The sequence below is a fragment of the Dermacentor silvarum genome, chromosome 6, assembly GCF_013339745.2.
Source record: "Dermacentor silvarum isolate Dsil-2018 chromosome 6, BIME_Dsil_1.4, whole genome shotgun sequence".
NCBI lineage: Eukaryota > Metazoa > Arthropoda > Arachnida > Ixodida > Ixodidae > Dermacentor > Dermacentor silvarum.
The window spans coordinates 170152798-170172846 of record NC_051159.1 but is presented as its reverse complement, the minus strand read 5'-3'; the positions used below and the strand labels follow the sequence as shown (position 1 = coordinate 170172846).

The following is a 20049-nucleotide window of genomic DNA, read 5'->3' as shown; positions in this document are numbered from 1 at the left end:
CTTGGCGTATCCATTATGCACACGCCAACGTGCGAGAACCATAGAAGTACATTCTTGCGCGGCATTAAATAGAATATACAGGCGTCTTTTTTTTTTTTTTCCTCCGTTACACTGGGCAATGACGTCGCTTGTGCTATGCGAACAAGCCTTGAAGCAGCGCGGCTAAACGCATGAATGAGAGAAAAAGGAAAAAAACGAGAAGGAAAAGAAGGTGACCGCGAAACTTGGTACGAATGCATTTTTACCATGCGCTTACTTCGCTGTATTTTAATGCAACGGAGTACAGACGTCTGGTAAAATGCACTCGTACGTGGCTGCGGACGTGCTAGCATCTGCATGCTAGCCGTTTACTGCAAAAGCATCACCTGCGTAAAGACAAAGCTTTTAGCACTGGGAATACTGGTACAGCGAAATCCGCTTACAACGAAATCTCGTTTATGACAAGCGGCCATTTTAGCAGTACCAAGTTGCGCACTAACTCCATGCAGAAATAAACTTCACAAATCGGTGATAATACCACCGCCTACGGATACAGCAATGAAACTTTGGTGTCTGGCAAACCGTTTCTCAGACGAAATAAAACAGGAAATATCGCTAAACAAACTGTGCGGCCTATGTGAGACGTAGTATACGCGTAAAATGCCCTGAATGAGATACGTATACTGGCGGATGATCTCATGCAGTCCCAGATATCACCGTCAGCTAATGTTAGGCGACATGATGCGACACATCTAGCCGTCAAGCCTCGCCTATATCGCAAAAGAAATTTCGGAGGATCCTCCACTTACGTACATCAAGCAGCAACAGGACCTCGGAAAGTTGAACGCCGATATGAAGGTGATTTCTTTTTCAGCTTTGGTACTACGCGGTCTCTTCAACGCTGAGATACAGGTATACACGCACTTGCCGCAAGGCTTACAAACACGGGCTGTAAGCAGCAAATATCTAAGCCTTGTAAAGGAAAACGCGTTAAGCTAGCACATTCAACGCACCTCAACGAGAAATGTCCAGCACTCTCCACACGAGAAGCATCAAGGGGCTTAAGGCGTGCGCGAATTAAGTACGACGGTAATTGTACACATATGTATAGACTAAACAGTCTTTAGTAAATAAGCTGCTCTGACGCTCCACCAAATCAAGCGTCTTCTCTTACGGGAGCGCGAACAAATATTACCGGGTAATAATGTCAGTCCGGCTACAACGATAACTGTTATAACGAGCAGGTTGTTGCGTCTTAATATCGCAAAATCGAATTTGAGCGTATGTCTGCAGTAAGGTTACCATCGTATATAGCACACGTACACCGCCTTGCCAACATGGCACCAAGGTATGATAGAGACTTTTTTTTTGTCATGTTTTTAATTTCGCGGGCTGTCCTTGGCAGCCGCGGTTAGCGCATAAAATTTCGCGCGGTCCCGCAGAGCAACTAAGCACGAGCTAGAAATGTATGCATGAATTCACGACGCATTCGGGCCGCTCAGGCACCTGGTAACAGAAGTCTCGAACTTCTATTCCTCCTCGATGTGAATATCAAACATCGTCGCGCGATGTGCTTGGCGCGAAACGCAGCCGGAAATCGTGACTCCATCAAAACACCCAAAGGGATGAAAAGGGGCAGCGGTGGTAGCAAACGGTGACGAGCAAACGCAGTGGCATTAACTATCGAACTGAATGAAGATCTGCGTCTCGGAATGTGCGTGACCAGACCAGTGGAACACATATCGTTGTCCACACACACACACACACACACACACACACACACACACACACACACACACACACACACACACACACACACACACACACACACACACACACACACACACACACACACACACACACACACACACACACACACACACACACACACACACACACACACACACACACACCCACACACACACACACACACACACACACACACACACACACACACACACACACACACACACACACACACACACCACACCACCCACACACACACACACCCACACACACACACACACACACACAACACACACACACCACACACACACACACACGAGAATCGATTCCATAGACTCCACGAGACGCGCCGAAGGCGCATTCGGCCATTAAACGGGGAACATTAGCACACGTAGAGCTAATTGCATAGGCTCAGTGCATAGAGTCAAGGCTCAATTGATCAAGCCTTGCACCCCCCTCCCTTATCTCATTGGTCTCAACCGCGCAACGACCACACATTTCACGGAGCTTCGCACGAGCTTCCTTTCAGCCATACAATCTGCACAGCTACGCGAAATTACTGCGCAGCGTAATTCAAAAGTAAAGTTGTACGCATGGAATACGACGAAATAAAGCGATGCTTATGTCGATCACCGATGCATTTAAGCGCAAATAAAAACGTGTCTTTACTTAGACCGATCCCACCGGCCAGTTTCACGACGCCACCGCTGCCGCGGTGCATCCTGGTACTTGTAGTCATCCGGCCGCTCCAGCTGCCCGGAGTGCCTGTGCGTCCTGTTTCCGAACGCTTTTTGGCAATTTTTATGGTTCGTGTAGAGCCATCGTGCGATGGAAGGATTGACCTGCTGTGTTCCTGGGTGCTACAACAACCACACAAGAAACGAAGGCTTCGGATTCTATGTGTTTTCTAAAGAGCGAAAGTTTCAAGAGACGTGGATCCCAACGAATGAATAGGTGGTACTGGTAATAGACAGCGCAAGAAGAAACACGGGGACGAATAGCGGCCGCATTTCGATGGGGCAAAATGCGAAAACACCCGTGTACTTAGATTTCCCGGAATTTATAGATTTGTCGATTATCGATTAGCTATTGATTGGCTATCGATTATCTATCGCAGGCTATTGGCCACGTATTTGGGCTAGGCTAAGCACTACCAAGTCATCCCCAGCATTTCCCGAAATTTATTGATTATTGCTCGATTATCAATTAGCTATTGATTGGCCATCGATTGGCTATCACAAGGTATTGGCCACGTATTTGGGCTAGGCTAAGAATTACCAAGTCATCCCCAGAATTTTCCGGAACTAATTGATTATTGATTGATTATCGATTAGGTATTGATTGGCTGTTGCAAGGTATTAATTGCCCACGTATTTGGGCTAGGCTAAGCACTAGCAATTCATCCCCAGCATTTCCCGAAATTTATGAATAATTGATCTATTATCCATTAGCTATTGATCGGATATCGATTGGCTATCGCAAGGTATTGGCTACATATCTGGGCTAGGCTAAGCACTACCAAGTCATCCCCAAAATTTTCCGGAATTTATGATTGTTGATCAATTATCGATTAGCTATTGATTGGCTATTGATGACTTGGTGATGATTGGCTCTTGGCGTTTTTATGTTAAAAACGCCGCCTAGCTTACCCAAGAACTTCTAGATATCGCTGTCACCGAAGTCTGCAAGTCGTGCGCGAAACCCCTGTAGGTAAGCATCATTAGGGCACGAAAGTTTCCGGCGCTGCATCAACAACAATTACAAAACCATAGGCCGACACATAAACGCAGTAATGCATGTCACATAACGCAATCACTGATCAAGCCTTGCCAATTACAAATTGAGTCCAACGCGCAAGACGGATCACAGAAATTCACAGGATGCACGGTGCTTCGCTGTAATTAATCCAGAACTTTGACAGGTGAAATGAATTTGGGGTTCAGCGTAGGTCTAACAAACGTCGTGTTTCATGGACGACCCGAAATAACTGCGAGGTGTGGTTGACCAGTGATACAACCAAGATGGGGCAGTGCTACTCGGAAAACCGGCGCTGCGCCAGAATCGGTCGGTGGGATTCGGTCTATTGACCACAGTGTGCAGGATAGCGTACGAGAATCCACTGACACAACGGTAAACAACTAAGCACTTACGCGGAGTTAACCCACAGAAAATCTCCATTGCGCGACCGCTACAGATAAGGTCGGCGTGTCATCTTTCGATTTGCTTCCGCTTTAGTTGCTTTCATTACAGAGAAACCCAAAAAACTTGACTGCGGCTCCACGCCGCACAACAAAAGGGCGAGCACGTGTTCCCGGACAGCTGGACGCGGCTGAGCAGCTTACCAGTCAGCGTGGAGGCTGAGTATCGGACAAGGCCCGTGGCTTGGCCCATCCTCGCTCCCGAGACGCACTACTGGGCCGTCGTCGAGTCACTGCAGTGAGCGGTCCTTCCACCGCACATAAACGCACTGGGCGACTGAATGCCCGCGCCATAATGTCGCCGGAGTGAGGTTCGTAGGCGTTGCACAGAACAGCTGCCGCTTATCGATGTCTATGCGAGAAAACCACGTGCGCGCCGGCGCCTACGGTATATTTTGTCAGCCCAATACAAAAGCGACAAGAAAGGCCACACTTTACAGCCTGCACAGTGCAACAAACACGCGGCGGCAGCGCCGGCATATGGCGCCGGCAGGAAGGAGCCTCGCACAGAGCGCGCCGCGAAAGTGCATGCGGAGGCGACATTTCAAATTGCCCCATAACGTCACCGCGAGCACGCGCGCTCTGGCGCTTGTCGAGACCGTGCCGCGCACAAGCTGATGAGGGGAGGGGGGGCAGACCAAAAGCTCAAAGGGCGTTCGGAAACGCCAGAGTGTGTGAGAGACGAGGCGATGTAAAACGAAAGCGGAAGTCCGATTAAAAAAAAAAAAAAAAAGGGAAACGCATACGCAGCAGGCGTCGTGTCATGTGTCGTCCGCGCGCTCACGCTGGCGCAACACTTTCGGTGCGGCGGCAGGAATGCCGAGAAACCATGACAGCGTCGTCAGTCGGTCGGTCAGTGCGGTGGTAAGGGCACCTGCTGAACCGCGAATGTAACGCCCAGTGGCAAATATCGAGACGGCGCTCACGCAAGCCTCAACGACGAGTGGACGAAGCACCGCCGCCTGTAATGCCGAAAGCGATCGAGGGAAGGAGGGAGAGAGAGTCGCACACAGGCAGCCGATGCGGGCGCGCTAAAACATCACCGGCGGACGAGTGCGCACGCACAAATAGACAGCTGTAGACAACACGAGCTACCTCCTGCCGCGCCGGGCTGTATCCGCGATCGAGCGAGCGGCCGCCGTGGCGAACGGCGCAGTGACGGCTCTCGCGAGTGAAACGGTATCCTCTTCGATCTTTGAGCCCTGGCCAGATTCCATCTCTCTCCGAGATCATCTAAACACAGCGGCGGGAAATTTCTCCACGGGGGTTCGCTGGGGGTATACACGAATACCCCGCCCCACAGACGGCGATTCACACAGGGCGCAGGACGCGACAAATTCGGCACTTCCAGGGGGTCACTGAGCAGCAGCATCTCGAAGCGTCGCTGCGACAAACCACCGGCGCGGCGGATGCAACACGTTGGCGAACGACGCTACGATGGGAGGAACGCAATGATGGAGATGCGAGACGGCAGCGCGACCGCAAGCCCCAGTGACCGCCTGGTGGGGACAACGCGCTACGACGCCCTGAGGGTGAGTCAGTGACAACGTGCGTACTATTGACGTACTGACGAACACAGGTGTGCTTCGCCTGCCGTGCCAATGCCTCCTTTACATTGGCCGTGCGCTCAGATCGCGACACAGCCTGCCACGCCGGACGCCCTCTCTCGAACGTGTCACGAGACAAACGGGTGGCGCAAGCCAACACCGTCTGCCGTTCACTAAACAGCTCTTAATTCAACGCCGTTCTCGTCACACCCGCTACTAAACAAGAGATTTCATTCATTCTCCCGCTCCTGCAGCGTCAGGCTACAGCCAGAACCGCAGGACGCCCTCTCTCCTGCAGGCGTCTACTGCAGGCGAATATTGTCGCGCCCGTCAGGTAGATTATAGGACAGCCGACTGTAGACGGTCAGCGCATTTGGTACAAACTTTTTCGCAGCCTCTCACAAGCACACATCACCAAGAGATCAGAGATGCTGTCTTTAATGAGACACCGGAGATGTCGCAGCCTGGCCGCGATGCCATATATTGCTACTCCAGAACGACGATGCGCCGAATGTAGGCGCATGCAGTGAAGCTCACTCGATGGTGATAGGGAAAAGTCAGAATACACTGGCGCGCAGAAAACGAGGCCAAACTTTTTCGTTCACAGTGTGCCAAAAAGAAAGTGTTCCTTCACCCTTTCCCCTTCTACCTTCACCGCTTCTACCCGCACGTACTGATGGGGATAAGCGACCGTAGACCAAAATGCAGTTTACTCCCCCTAGGCCCTGAACAAGTGAGAATCGGAAATCAAATTAGAATCAATTTCCTAACTATCCAATCTATTTTCCCATTTAGGCATTCGGCGCGACACTTGACACAAAAAGAACGATGAATGAACTTTTGTACGCTACAGTTTACAGTATACTGCCGCGTGCCTACTTCGGTTCCCGCGTTTTGTCGTACAGCTCGACTTTCAGGCAGCTGCACAACCGATGAAGCGTTTTCTGGTTTGATATGCCCGTTGGCACAATAAGGTCGATGATGCGGTGGGGCTGCCACTGATATATGTAGTGACCTTGGTCGTGTGAGCAGGCTAACAGTTTCCGAGCAAGGCAACCGATGTAATGGCGTGCTTCTATTTGTGATGTATATTGCTAGAAACTACACGAGCCTCCGCAGCCATACAGTGCTCTAAAGCCATCAGTCGGGCCGAGCCGATCTTGTACTTCCTCTCATTTTATGATGGCCGGAGCGGGCCAGTATAATCTGACACCGAATTACCTAGTATGGACATTGTCAGCATTAACCTTAAGAGCAATTCTTTTTGTTGCTGAAATCGAACGATTGCGTAGACTTAAAGAAACGAGCCAAGCTGCCAAATGTCCGAAATCGAAACATAATTAACAGACCAGACTACTAGGACGACGACAGACACCCATCCACCCAGCCTTTGAAACTGGGTGGCGGCTAATGCTACCACGCTTGTTCTTTTCACCCTTCTGCTGCGTTCATTATGGGCCCCTTGAGATCCGTGGTTCATGTTTACCACCCAACCATTCATTCATTGACTACCAATAGATATATTGTCCCAGAGGTTTCATGAGAGCGCCATCTATCAGGCGAAGCTGCAGAGGTGAGATTTTGTTTTGTATGCCGAATATACGCAGCTGGTCTGGGAGGGATGCCGAGACATGAGGTTCCGTTAAGATTCTCAGAAATATCAGGATACACTATACCGCTTATGAACGCCATATTACCAGAAAACTACGTCCACCGTAGCAGGGGCGTAGCCAGGGGGGGGGCGGGGGGGGGGGGGAATCAAACCCCCACCCAAAATTTTTTTTCCGCACCCCCCCACTTACGCACCCTTTGTTCTCGTCGCTTCGCGCTGACATAATTCATGAAACCGATGCTACTATCACAATTTCATTCCTGGGCGCTTCCGTTTGCGTTGGTAATTTACAGCGAATCATGTATGCATTTGGAAAAAACTGTCACGGTGTTTGTCAAGGCTTTGACACTGAAGTTTTGGGCGAGAATGTGGCGGCCGCATTCTGAAGCAACAAATGCTCAACAAGTGAAGCAACAAATGCGGCAGCCGCATTTTAGATGATGGCGAAAACGCTCGAGGCCCGTTTACTTAGATTTAGGTGCACGTTAAAGACCCCAGGTGGCCGAAATCTCCGGTATACATTTCCGCCGCTTCCCTTCAGGTGCCGGTTAGGCCGCGCTCGCGCAGGATCTTAGGCTACGTTCACACTTGTTCTCGCAGCTGTCGGAAGCGGCAAAATCTTGCCAAAATCCGCCCGCCTAGGCGGCAAAACAGGCAGAAAGACAGGCTGCGAGCCAAATCGGTCTCGGGCCGATTTTTTCGCCATGGCGAAGCGGAAACGCGGCGGAAAGTCGTTCTGCTTCACTGGAAGTTACACTAGCATGTAAACAACCAGTCGTAAAATTGAACATGGCACCAAAAGTGTAGACTGTAATGCTGATCGACGCGACCAAGAACCAGCCCTTGCTCTACGACAAGAGTGGCACTAAAACGTACTGTCAGCAATACTCGCGATAGTATTCAACGTCGCGCGACCGGAGGTGCGGCAACGAAGGCTTGGCGTGACCCAACTTCTCGCGCCAGGCGAACCCACCACCGCCGTTTCCGAGGTGACCCCGTGGATATGCTGTGATTTTTTTACTTAATCTCTTCACAAGCCCACACACACGCGAGGGGGGGGGGTCCCATGTCTTTGATATACATGTATAGAGTCTGCTTAAACTACCGATATTTATTATCGATCACGTGTCGTAGAGGACAGCAGAAGCTTGCCCCCCCCCCCCCCCCCCCGAAAAAAATTTCTGGCTACGCCCCTGCACCGTAGTAATTGTAAGGTAATTGCGTGTTCACCAACAGCTGCTGAGCCTACGCGGCAGGCACTGCAAGACCCGAATGCGATTTCGAGAGGCCGCTACCACGCACCTCAGCAAATGGCGATAAGAGGCCTTCCGTCACAAAAACACGCGTACGGCTTACGTGTGAATGCAACGTGGATGTAAGCTTTGACGCCTCTATAAGAATCAAGAAAGGTGCGATATTTTCGCGAGGCAGAAAGCAGGAGCGTTTCTAGAAAAGTTCAAGGCTGTCCGAGTCACTTGCGTGTCCCATTTGTGCGCGCTGCGCCGCGTCGACAGCTGCGCATCATGCAACGATATACGGATTATATTTGAGCGATGGCTAACGCGCCTAGGGCAGCACGAAGACCTCGGTGCTATTAAAGGGCACCGAGGTCTTGCGGGCTGGTGAAAACACAGCCGACTGCATGGCGCCAAACGCATAGTCTGGGGAACACCTCACAACCTCCAATGTCGTCAGCGTACGAATACCAAGCAGTGTCGGTATGTCTTGGGGGAGGAGGGGTTCAGAGCAGGGCCTCTATTTTTGGATTCGCCAGTGCCGAGTATGAAATGTGCCCTATAGGGCCTCAGGGTAAACAAAGCGCGTAAGGACTGTGCAAATTAGAAGGCGCAACTTCGCTAGAAGGTGTCATAACAATCATAACCATACGTCCTTAAAGCGCCCATCCGGTGTGCAAGTCGCATACGGTCGGTACGACGGTCACACAAAACGACACCAAGAAACTGCAAAAATAGAGAAAGCAGGCCGCACGCAAAGGAAAAAAAAAAAAGTGCCGAATAGGGAAATTCGGTGCCCGGCCTGCGAACGCAACTGCTTTTCAAATAGAGCCCACCCATTTATTTATATATATTCTATGAGGGCGAGGATATTTCCTACAGAATATACGTCTGAAACGAAAACCACACAACGACTTTGGCGAAGCAATATCGAATGTAAATTACAACACAATATGTCGCAATCTTGGAGCGGTACGTGTAGGAGTTGAAAGCCCTTCAAGCCCTATATAGTAAGTAGGTTTTAAACTCGACGCCTTCATTCTCGTAGCGAAAATAAGCCTCTGTCTTCGTGCATGCGCCAATGGACAGGACGCGTTCTTCCTACACGAATATCTTTTGGCTTTTGCAGGAGACACGCAGACGCGGCGGATTTAAAACCAGAAAAGTGGTCGACGTTTGAATGCCAATGAGTTACCCTGCCGCACATCGTGCCAGTCTCTGGGCTGCAGCGGCCGCATGACAATGCGGTCGGGTTTGCGCCAACCCTGTCTGACACGGCATTCTACGAACTCGGCATACATGCGGCTCCCACTAATTACACATAGTCGACATCACGCCTGTTGACACAAGGCAGCGACGAAGTGCAATGTTGGTTAACGCCAGAAGCAACTACATGCGCGAAATGAGCACTGCAAAAAAAAAAAAAAAAAAAAAAAAGAAACTGAAGTCCTGACAATCCTTAACTGGAACACCCTAATCCTTAGCTGGCACACTATTCCGGATAAAGGGCAACTGCAACAAAATTTTAGACCGCGTAAAAAGCGTAGTTTCAGATACTGTAGTGGAGATAGAGAGGCCTCCTTGCAAAATTTACCGCTCGGAATACGAACGGAAGCGTCACGAAATTATATAAAAAAAAAAAAAAAGAAGACGCAGTCATTGCCGCTCGCCGGAAGTGACGCATGAGCTAGAACACGCGGCTCCTCGGCATGACCTCCGAGATAAGGCAACGCCCGCGGCGCGTTGAAAAATCTCGGAGGTGGGATTTTGGTCACAGCGACAACCACCAGGTGCACGAGTCGTCTGCTTAATTAATGGCCAGTAACAAAACTATACAATTGCCAGCCCTGCGGCTTTGCCAAGATTGCTTCAGTGGTACATGCTATTCATTTACAGCAAATTCAGCCAAAGCTGAATTTTATAGCTATTAGGAAAACTAACGTAAAAACTGGAATACAGGTCGACCCCCCCTCCAGCTTTAATTCTAGAAAAGAAAAAAAACGGTATAAACCGGCAAGAAAAATGTCCGGTATACAAGTTGGGAGCAGACTTCTTGCCGCGGTGTTTTGAAAGAATAAGTTTGAACTATACGGTATCTTCCGGATCACCTGGTATACACTAACTTCGATTCACGCGCAGGCCGAAGATTAATCCTGAAATGTCAGCGCTTGACGGAGAAGAAACGAATCCACCTCATGTGGCAAGTGTAATATGGACAGGTGGCCACTATCTCAAACTAAAGGAAGGCTACACAGGGACCTTATTTCAAGAAGGTCACGTACATGACTGCCAGCTAAGCCATTTTTACCATTATTTTATTCCTCCGCTAAATAACCGACACATATCGTTTCAGCGACTTTTCCGACGAAAATACTAGACACACCGAGCACCCGATTTCAGCCGTTGCAATAATTCAAGAAGTTTAAGCGAAGTCGACGTCGTTCATGTGCGAATGACATGTCGGTACATCGCACTCGGCGACGCTCTCGCAATGACGCCTACACGTCACGCAGCTTTTGTTCATCGTAATAGCAGGCGTAGTCCACGTGGCCGAAGTCATAGAACACATCCGGCATATAATTTGCTACAAAGGTTACTAGTGGGAAATGTGGCGATAGTGTCTACGGAAGCTGAAATTGTAGCGATTCTGACAGCTTGAGAATGATATGGGTATAGTTACACTCTAGTATCGCACATTGATTTTCCTTAACTTCGTCTTTCTGGCTTCAAACGGCTTTGGGATTTTGCGAATTGATATTTTTCATCAAGGTAATGCGTCATGAACTCAACAATTCGAAATGATTATGCGTGTATGCAAGAACCTGCTGTCTTCACTCGTTTAGAAGTGTACGATTTCTCAGAAATTAGAGTTTCTAACTCTATTACCTAGTGAGAAATCTGGCGCCACCTTTTATGGGACTTTTCTAACGAGCGCTGTGCCGTCATGGGAATGACGGTATGTGGGTGTGCGAGGCTTGTGTGGCTCGTGTTCTATGAGGTCTCGTCTAAAACGTGGATGTAGCTACACAGATAATGCGTTCTTAAAATACAATCTTCATGAAAAGTTTAATTAACCCATATTACATCTTTCAATGAAGTTTACTCACCTACAATGCATAATCAAGCGAAGAAAAGCAAGAACAGAAGACAAACTGTTCCAGAGCGAACGCGGATCATGTCTGTCCTCCAGCTATAGCGGCCCGCTGATACTTTTTACGTTTCATGTAATTGTAAATCCGATCACAAGTCCTCGTAATTAAACAAAACATGTTTTTCGTGTAACAATAAAGCTAAAACAGCTATTTACGTGCTGTTTGAGTAGGAAATGGATAATGTGACAGACGGAACGGTGCTATAGCCAGGCGCGTCTTCAAGGTTTTCTGGCTCTCCGAGGGCGATGTCAATCCGAAGTCACCATATAGCAGCATTCCCATGCATACCACAGCGCTGCAGCACCATATTTCCCTCTATAGATAATATAGCGAGAGACTATGGAACTTTAGGAAGGCGTAATGAATAACGACACAAAAACCTCTGAAACCAGAGGCACGAAGATTAAACTGCCTATATCATTCGCATGCAGCTGCACGATCGCTACGCCGGAGTACCCTCTAGTAATTTATATGGTATACGGTATGTACGTCCGGTATGACTGACCCTAAATATGGATTCACGCGCAGACCGAATCGCGCTGCGTACAATGACGCCGCAGACAAGCTGCAGTTCAGCCACGTCAAGGCGTGAACAACACCGGGACAATAGCGCTCCCATGTGATGCGCAGTGTTCTGTCATTCTGCACATGGAGGGAACGATGAAACCTTCGTGTGTTTGTTTTCTTGGTCAACGGCGGCTCTTAAAATTACCCTTTATGGCCTGTTTAATAATAATGTAATAATTATTATAAAGTAGTCAGTTCGTCACACAAGTAATCGTACACCGAATACGCTGCAATCACGTGACTACGGGCTTTCGTGCCGTGTTTGTGCGTGCTGCTGCCACGACAGACACTATGCCCGAGCCACGAACGTCAGAGAGGGGCGAGTCCTTCACGTCGAGCATTAGGACAGCACGATAGCTTCGAGTGGCGCCGAGCGAGTTTCTGCTGCGCGCAGCGGCAGTACAGGATCGCTCGCGGGTCTCTACGACAAACACCTGAACAGATAGGAGCGCCGGCGAGGGCTACACGAAATCCGAAAGCCGACAATGAGCGACCGATGGGAAAGAAAATAAGGGCGAAGGACATCGCCAAGAGGACGAACGGGATAAAGCGCCAGAGCCTGCTGGCGCCCTGCCTGGCAAACGCCAGCATACCGCCTCTTCCGCACACGTGGAGGTGGTGGCGAGCGTGACCTCATTGCCGATGAGGCAGCCAGGCGTTACGTGCATCTCCGGTGAGGTAGCTCGCAGAGGAGAACCGGGGGCGGCGGCAGTCTCGGCACGGAGGGCCAAAGATAAGCGCGCCTCACTCACCGCCTTACGCCGAAAGCTCTCAAAGGGGAAAAAAAAAAGAAAAAAAGAAAAAGGCCTGTCCTCATTTCTAAGCGAGCCTCAGTGGGAACGGAGGTTGCACGTACGTTCCATCACGCACCGCAGGCGGAAGGACGAGGCCCGCTTCGTCGCCGCAGAAGTTCCTCTTGTCCCTTGTAGCCTTGAGAGGATTCCCTTTGCGCTGAACATGCACGTCATTCCTCTACTTGGGCCACGATCTAGACAGCTGCCATCAGCCGCGCAAGGGAATATGGAGAATTGGCCGTGCACGGTGCCTAACAAAGCGGACAACTATAGCGTGCTGGGCGCCGTGCCCGAAGATACAAATTCGCACGGCATCCTTGCGGATTGCGCCAGACCAAAGTCGATTAGATTAGGACGGTCCTTCGCGGAAATTGCGCTTGCGAAAGTGACCGGGTGGATTCTATTGCAGAGGTGGATCAGCGTCCGATAAGCGATGTCCCGGACTTCCTTTCACCCCCATTTTTTTTTTTGCTTTTTTTCTCGTCACCCGTGCACATCAACTGAAAGGAAAAACGATAGGCCGAAACAACGATTCGATAAGACACTGTAGTGCGACCTTGCGAGGCGCCTACGTGTACACGAAAGAACAGGTACGAATGCGGATATCGATAGTGTTGCTATAGAGTAGTTGGTTCATACTGGCAGGTTTAACAAGCACATCTTCGACGGGACAATTACGTAGACGCAAGACACAGCGTAAGAGAGGAGACACGCTGGCGCGCGAGTTAATGGAAGCACGTTTATATCAGAAAGAACGAGAAGGCGTGTATTAGTGACGTTTGTGCTGTTGCGCAGGCAATGAACAACAGTTACGAAGAACGCTGCGATTTCGTTTTTCACATGCGCTGCATGATGACTACGGTGTTCCTGGCTTCTTATATACTTCCTCTCGTCTAAGGTGTGCGCGCATTAAACCTGCAAACGAAAGTTGAAATGTTCGACAAAACGAATAACGACCACAGTCTGTAAAGCGAAACTAAGGCTAAGAGAAAGCTTTAAAAAAAAAACAAAATAACCATTGCACAGTTCAAAACAGCTGGACACACACACACACACACACACACACACACACACACACACACACACACACACACACACACACACACACACACACACACACACACCAAGAACTTTTCTTCATTTGTGCTTAAAAGATGACGCAACGAACGATATGCAAGCTAGAGCAATAATAACACACACAAACAATCGGCTTAAGACCCAATGAGTTTGTGGCTTCATCGACTATGGAGGCGTATCGAACGCGCTCAACGCCGAGTGGCCAGCGCCAGGACAAGTGCCCTTGCGTGCAATGGCGCAGGTGTGTACGTAAGGCTGTGCGCCTCAAGGGTGTGTCAACGAGGGAGGCGCGGCCTCGCAGATAACGCTTGCGGCACTCAAAAACAATCACGCCGCCGCGCTCCGCATCAGCGCGAGGATCGAGGCAAGCAGCCATGAGTGTGTCACACTATTTTAACGCGATAGCGTTTAGGGCCCCATGTCGCTGAAAATCCGGCGTCGGCAACCGGCGTGTGATCGCGGGTGGCGGAAAAAAAATCATCCAACCACATCGACCGCGCAGGCCCTCCACGTGGATGGAAGGTTTTGGTGAACAAAAATTGAATTTCTCACAGTGAAATCCGTCAGAAAAATGCTAAAGTGCGACTTTACCATTCGGCGTCGGATTCACCGTCGGATTGTAATTTGAATGTACGACAAAACCCAATTCTGCTACGAGGAAACTCAAATATTTCTACCAGACCTGCGCGTGTCGGGACAATAGCAAACTATAAAATAAAGGTGCTAGGGCCTTCACATTTTAATATAAGACCACTTATATTGCCCCTGTAAAAACGTCTTTCCAGCAATGCATTTCAGTTTAAAAGTGAAACCGACTTTAAGGGGATCGGTGTAAGCTTGGTCTGTGTAAGCTGGCTTTCCCACGTTCAGTGTTGCAGTGAATGAAGCCTACTTGCCGTATGCGAACGATGCGATGCGAACGGGTCCCGATAACGGTATCGCGTTCTACTACTAAAGGCGAAGCTTAAGCTAAAGTCCCTAGATATTTTTTGCAGAAAATCTAGGGACTTTAGTTTAAGCGTCCTCTAAGTTTTTTTTCTCAATTGGATGTTTTCACTTACTTGCTTCACTAAGCAATTTCACTAACTGACTAATTGTTGACTTTACGGCACATGTCACAACTGCGGAAATGAAGCCGAGCAGTAATGAAGTCATATCTATTGAGTTAAGTCTCGGAACTGGCGCTAAGCACAGCACTCTCAAGTCTTCAATATCTATGGCGAAATGCGTTGATGTTCCAGTTAATACATATCAGCACTCCATTTTTTGAATTGCTGATAAGTGTTAATCAACGCCGCAGACACCAATGCTGTCATGCGCCACCTTCGACAAACATGGTGGCGTCCAGTAGCGTCCAGTGGCAGCGTCCAGTGTGGTCGCGTCCCCACGGATTATAGGCGGTATATTGTGGAAAACACGGGGCCAAAACAGGGATGAGACCGTGGCGTGCAGCAATTTGCAGCATCATTCAATAGGGGCACACCCGAGAATTTTCGGAAGGATGGCGGGACAGGTCACAAACAGTAAAGGGGGGATAAACCACGACAAGCTTTCGTAACTCGAGAAGTAGAAGGAGTAGTTTAATGATTTGAAAATGTAGAGAGGTCGGCCGGAAAATGGAACATCTGGCCTGCTACTCTACGTAAGGGAAAAAGAGGGGAAGAAAGAGGGTCACAATGGGAGATGACAATGGGAGGAACGAGGTGAAAGGACACATTGCATAAATATTATCACAATCGTGAGTCCAGGCCCGTGTCGCCTAATAAACGTGAAATAGCACGCATTGTCTCTATCGTCTGCCAACTCTGTGGCCATGCGCCCAGCAAGAGGTCTTCCGACAGTGGTCCATTGTATAAATGCCTCAAGGTAGCTGCCAATGTCAGTCTTGCGCGCGCATACTCAGGGCACACCACGAGCACATGGTCTATAGTCTCTATAACACCACACACTGAACAGTCCGGGGAGTCTGTCCGTCCAATGATGTGCAAGTATTTGCGCGTGAAAGCGACGCCTAATCGCAGTCTGTGTATCAGGCATGTATGAGGGCGTGGAATTCCACGCAGAACAGGAAATTGCATATCGGGATCTAGCCTTTTAAGGCGGACGTGACGAGCGTCTGGCTGGGCCCAGTATGTTTACGTCGCACTCCTCATTAATTTCGACAGGAGGCATGCGATGTCCGGTCTAGAGAACGGCACTACAGTTCGCAGGCTATTGTGGTGTTTTTCTTGAGCGCATGAAAGTAGCTCGGTGATCTGCAGTGCCAGAACTTGATACGCGGTGTGGCGCAGGTAGCATCCCAAAATTTGCAGCGCGGGTTTTGAGTCCGTGAAAATGCACCATTCTTGAGGTCTTTCCCCGCAGATGTGGCGAATCGCTTCCCGAATAGCCACAAGCTCTGCAGCGGTTGATGATCTATAATGAAACGTCGAGTCATCTGCTGGGCTGGTATCACCACAGCTGCTGTCGATGCATTTGGTGACGCGGACCCGTCTGTGTAAACATGAACATAGGTCTGGTATTCTGACCAGATGTATGCCAGAGCAAGTTGTAGTCCGCTAACGGGAACTAATGATTTCTTTAGTATCCGCTAAACGCTTCGCCAAAACGAGAGAAGTGATTCTGCAGATGTGTGCCACTTTTAAATAAATAAGCATATTGTTTTTAATCAAAATTATTGTCTCGTAATCTGTTCTTGTTAACCTTTAATCATCTTACTTGCATTAAATTTAATCACCCTGCGAGGTACTCAAATTCTGGTGCTGTTACACAATATTGTATTAGTGCACATTACATCTCAACGACTATACCGCCTATCAATAATACCCCTATCGGGCCCTTCGAGCAACTGAATACATATATATGTTAGGTATACTTGAATGTGGCGCAAAATACATTTCGTGAAAAGGGGACAGAAGAGAGGAGACAGTGAAGCGCCGCTCTCTTCTGTCCTAGCAAATCTCAGCACCAACTTGCCCAAGAAGAAGTTCTTTTGACATATATATGTGTTGTTGAAGCCGTCGCGGAAGAGTGGTTATAAAAGTTGCCGGTGCGGGCAGGACGTGTAGGGTTACAGGTGAAGAGGAAAAAGGGAGACCGACAAGTCCTGTTAAGTAAGAAACGACCGCAAGGAAAATGGCCGCACACGCAATAAGGGCGCACGAGGACCACATGTGCGCCCACGGAGGGAGGACAAATTATACAATTCCTCCTCTGCATGAACAACAGAGTGGCCCACATGATAGACATCGTTACTATAGAAGCAGCAGCATGGCTGCAGGGCACGATTTTCAATTTTACTTTTTTACTGGCTGCGTAAAGAAATAAAGGAAACGGGAGCGGCGGCTGAACATCGTATACCGACGGGAAAAGGGGAGAAATGAGAAAAGCAACCATTTGCAGTTAGCGCGAAAGATTTCGCGCGCAGTGTATATGGCTCGCGAGTGAGCACTATATACCACTCGCGCTAGAAAAAAAAAAAAAAAAAAGCCATAACGGTAAAATAGTCGTGGAGGAGTTTTGGGCGAGCAATAGAGGCGATATGCGAAATACTATAGAAGTAGGCTTTTCTCACACTATATTAGGATGCCCTACACGAGACGGCCGACCTACCGGTCACGGCGCCACTGAGCCGAGGATATATAGCAAACAGCGAGGATGTATATATAGTATAAGGACGAGATGGCGGCTAAGGTAGCGGCCACCAGCTCGTGCGCTCCCGCTTCATTTCCATTTTGTTCTCCGCCATCACGTGTGTGGTGAAGCACTATAGATATTAGCCGATGCATGCAGAGCACACAGTCGTAAACTTAAACGGCTCAGCCTGTAACGGTGGCCGTAATGTTACCAAGGAAGAGAGCATGCCACCTTTCGCAAGCGCCGACTGAGACCAGAAAAGACTCCAGGCTACACGGACGACAGCTATAAGGTTACAAAGTTACAAACATCCGTGGAACCTACTCTGTACATAGCATCGCGCAATGCCTCGGGCCTGCAAGACTGTCGCGGCGCTGCGAGAAATAAACGGGGCGGAGTTCGCGCATGCACACGTCGTTGACGCAAAGAATGCGGCAAACACGAGGGGGCGCGGAGGAGATTTTTAGTCGTCGGGCGTGTATACCGCAGCGACTGCGGGGCGTACTATATAAAAATGCTGCCCACCACCGCCCGAGCTGCATATACAAGCTCGCGTGTAACCGGCGGCACTATTTTGAGAGCGTGCCCGATGGCAGAGCACGGCTACGCAACGTCAAGGACGTCTGCGCCTCACCGCCTCAGCTCAGACAGGCGCCAACAGCGACGCCGCCTCACGCAGCGCTCTTGCGACCGCCCAAGGGCGGGCTGCTCTTCGGCCAGAACACCTGAGAATTGCACGGACACTGGCCCCTCATTTCGGAAGCAGTGACGGGACAAACATTTTCCTTCTTTACGGATTGTCATGTGCACGAGCGCGAAAGTTGCTGCGTTTCGGCTACTTTCTCAGCTAAATAGAACCAGCACTTCTCAGTATAAATGGGTATCACAGCCTCGAAGGAATACTTCACCAGCATGAACGAACTTATCACTAAAGTTCACAGCCACCCAATCCACCGCCCGCGAGTTTTCCGCGGTACCTTCCAAGCCAATAACTAAACGCCATGAAAGAAGGGCGAGGCCGACCCATGAAGTGTTCATAGTCGTATATAAAACGCGCACATCAGAGGGCCTTGAGCTGCGGCAGCTTTCACGTAGGTTATTTATACGCAATTCCAAGTAAAAGTGGATCAGCCGGCCCCCGACTCACTGTGCGCCCGACACCGCCCGTCAAGCAAGCTGTTGCGCGCACGAAATCACAGCCTTTCTGTCGGCATTAGTCTGCGCAGCTGACAGGTGCAATCTGTTGAAAGAATCCCATGTGACTATAAATACGTCTTCTGCGTCTAGTGTTGTTTGTTTTCTTTGTTTCTTTATTGTGTACTAATCAATTGTGTACTAATCAGGGAACTGGAAATGGCATACCAGCCCGGCCTACAAAGTACAACTGCTCAAGGACTGAAATACGCATCACAGAGACTACGAAAGTTATAGGATCGTATCGAATTCCAAGGCGGACAGATTATGTTCAATGTCTACAGTATAATTTATACTCGAATGAGAGATCTTTAGCAAACCAAAACTTGGAGGACGCTTATGCTTCGCCTTTAAAAGTAGAACGCGATAGCGTTATCGGGACCCGTTCGCATCGCATTGTTCGCATACGGCAAGTAGGCTTCATTCACTGCAACCCTGAACGTGGAAAAGCCAGCTTACAAAGACCAAGCTCACACCGATCCCCTTAAAGTCGGCTTCACTTTTAAACTGAAATGCATTGCTGGAAAGACGTTTTTCCAGGGGCAATATAAGCGGTCATATTAAAATGTGAAGGCCCTAGCACCTTTTTTTTTATTATTTTAATAATTGTTTGCTATTGCCCCGACGCACGCAGGTCTGGTAGAAACGTTTCAGTTTCCTCATAGCAGAATTAGGTTTTATCGTACATTCAAACTACAATCCGACGCCAATTTGTAAACAATCCGACGGCGCGAATCCGACGGCGCGAATGCGACGCCGTACTTTACAAGTTTTCTGACGGATTTCACTGTGAGAAATTCAATTTTTGTTCACGAAAACCTTGCACGGTCGATGTGGTTGGATGATTTTCTCCGCCACCCGCGATCACACGCGGGTTGCCGACGCCGGATTTTCTGCGACACGGGGCCCTAAACGCTATCGCGTTAATATCTACGACTGGTAAATAACAGCAAGAGGTCATCTGTAGTAACACATTATATTCTATTCTGCCCTGCCGCAAGACGCTTTTGCACTAATGGCAATAAGTGTAACGGTATTCTGCCCATCGATCACGCCATATCACACCTGCAGAGGCTGATAACATAACGAGCAGCAACCTGCATACGTGCGACTCGCCGCACAGAATGCCACCCGCCAGCGCCGAGTATAAAGCGCAGTAAGGAACATCATATCAGGCCAGCATCGCAAAACTAATGCTGTACGGGAGCCTTCACGAGGTCAACAGACGAACAAATAAAAAATGCAGCGGTGACGGGGGACAAAGAACACAATTGTGAGATGGAAAGGCGAGCAAGAAGTTAACGGAGAACCC

The 20049-nt window shown here is 49.3% G+C and overlaps 2 protein-coding genes across 5 annotated transcripts in view; one reads left to right on the top strand and one right to left on the bottom strand.

Annotated features, from left to right (window-relative positions):
- Positions 1-20049, bottom strand: part of LOC119456389 (zinc transporter ZIP10-like) — a 91471-nt gene that overhangs the window by 53291 nt on the left and 18131 nt on the right. The window contains exon 2 of one of the 4 annotated variants that reach the window (XM_049669804.1): positions 13221-13330. The exons of 2 other annotated variants lie outside the window; for them this stretch is intronic. The gene's annotated coding sequence lies outside the window, so the exon portion shown is untranslated. Of the gene's footprint in view, positions 1-4067; positions 4467-13220; positions 13331-20049 lie in introns of those variants that run through there. One more of the 4 variants, XM_037718114.2, reaches the window with a different exon arrangement.
- Positions 4595-20049, top strand: part of LOC119456390 (zinc transporter 2-like) — a 58397-nt gene continuing 42942 nt past the window's right edge. Inside the window, 1 exon segment of the mRNA XM_037718119.2 lies at positions 4595-5455. Within this exon segment, the coding sequence (XP_037574047.1) occupies positions 5333-5455 (123 nt within the window). The 5' untranslated portion in view covers positions 4595-5332.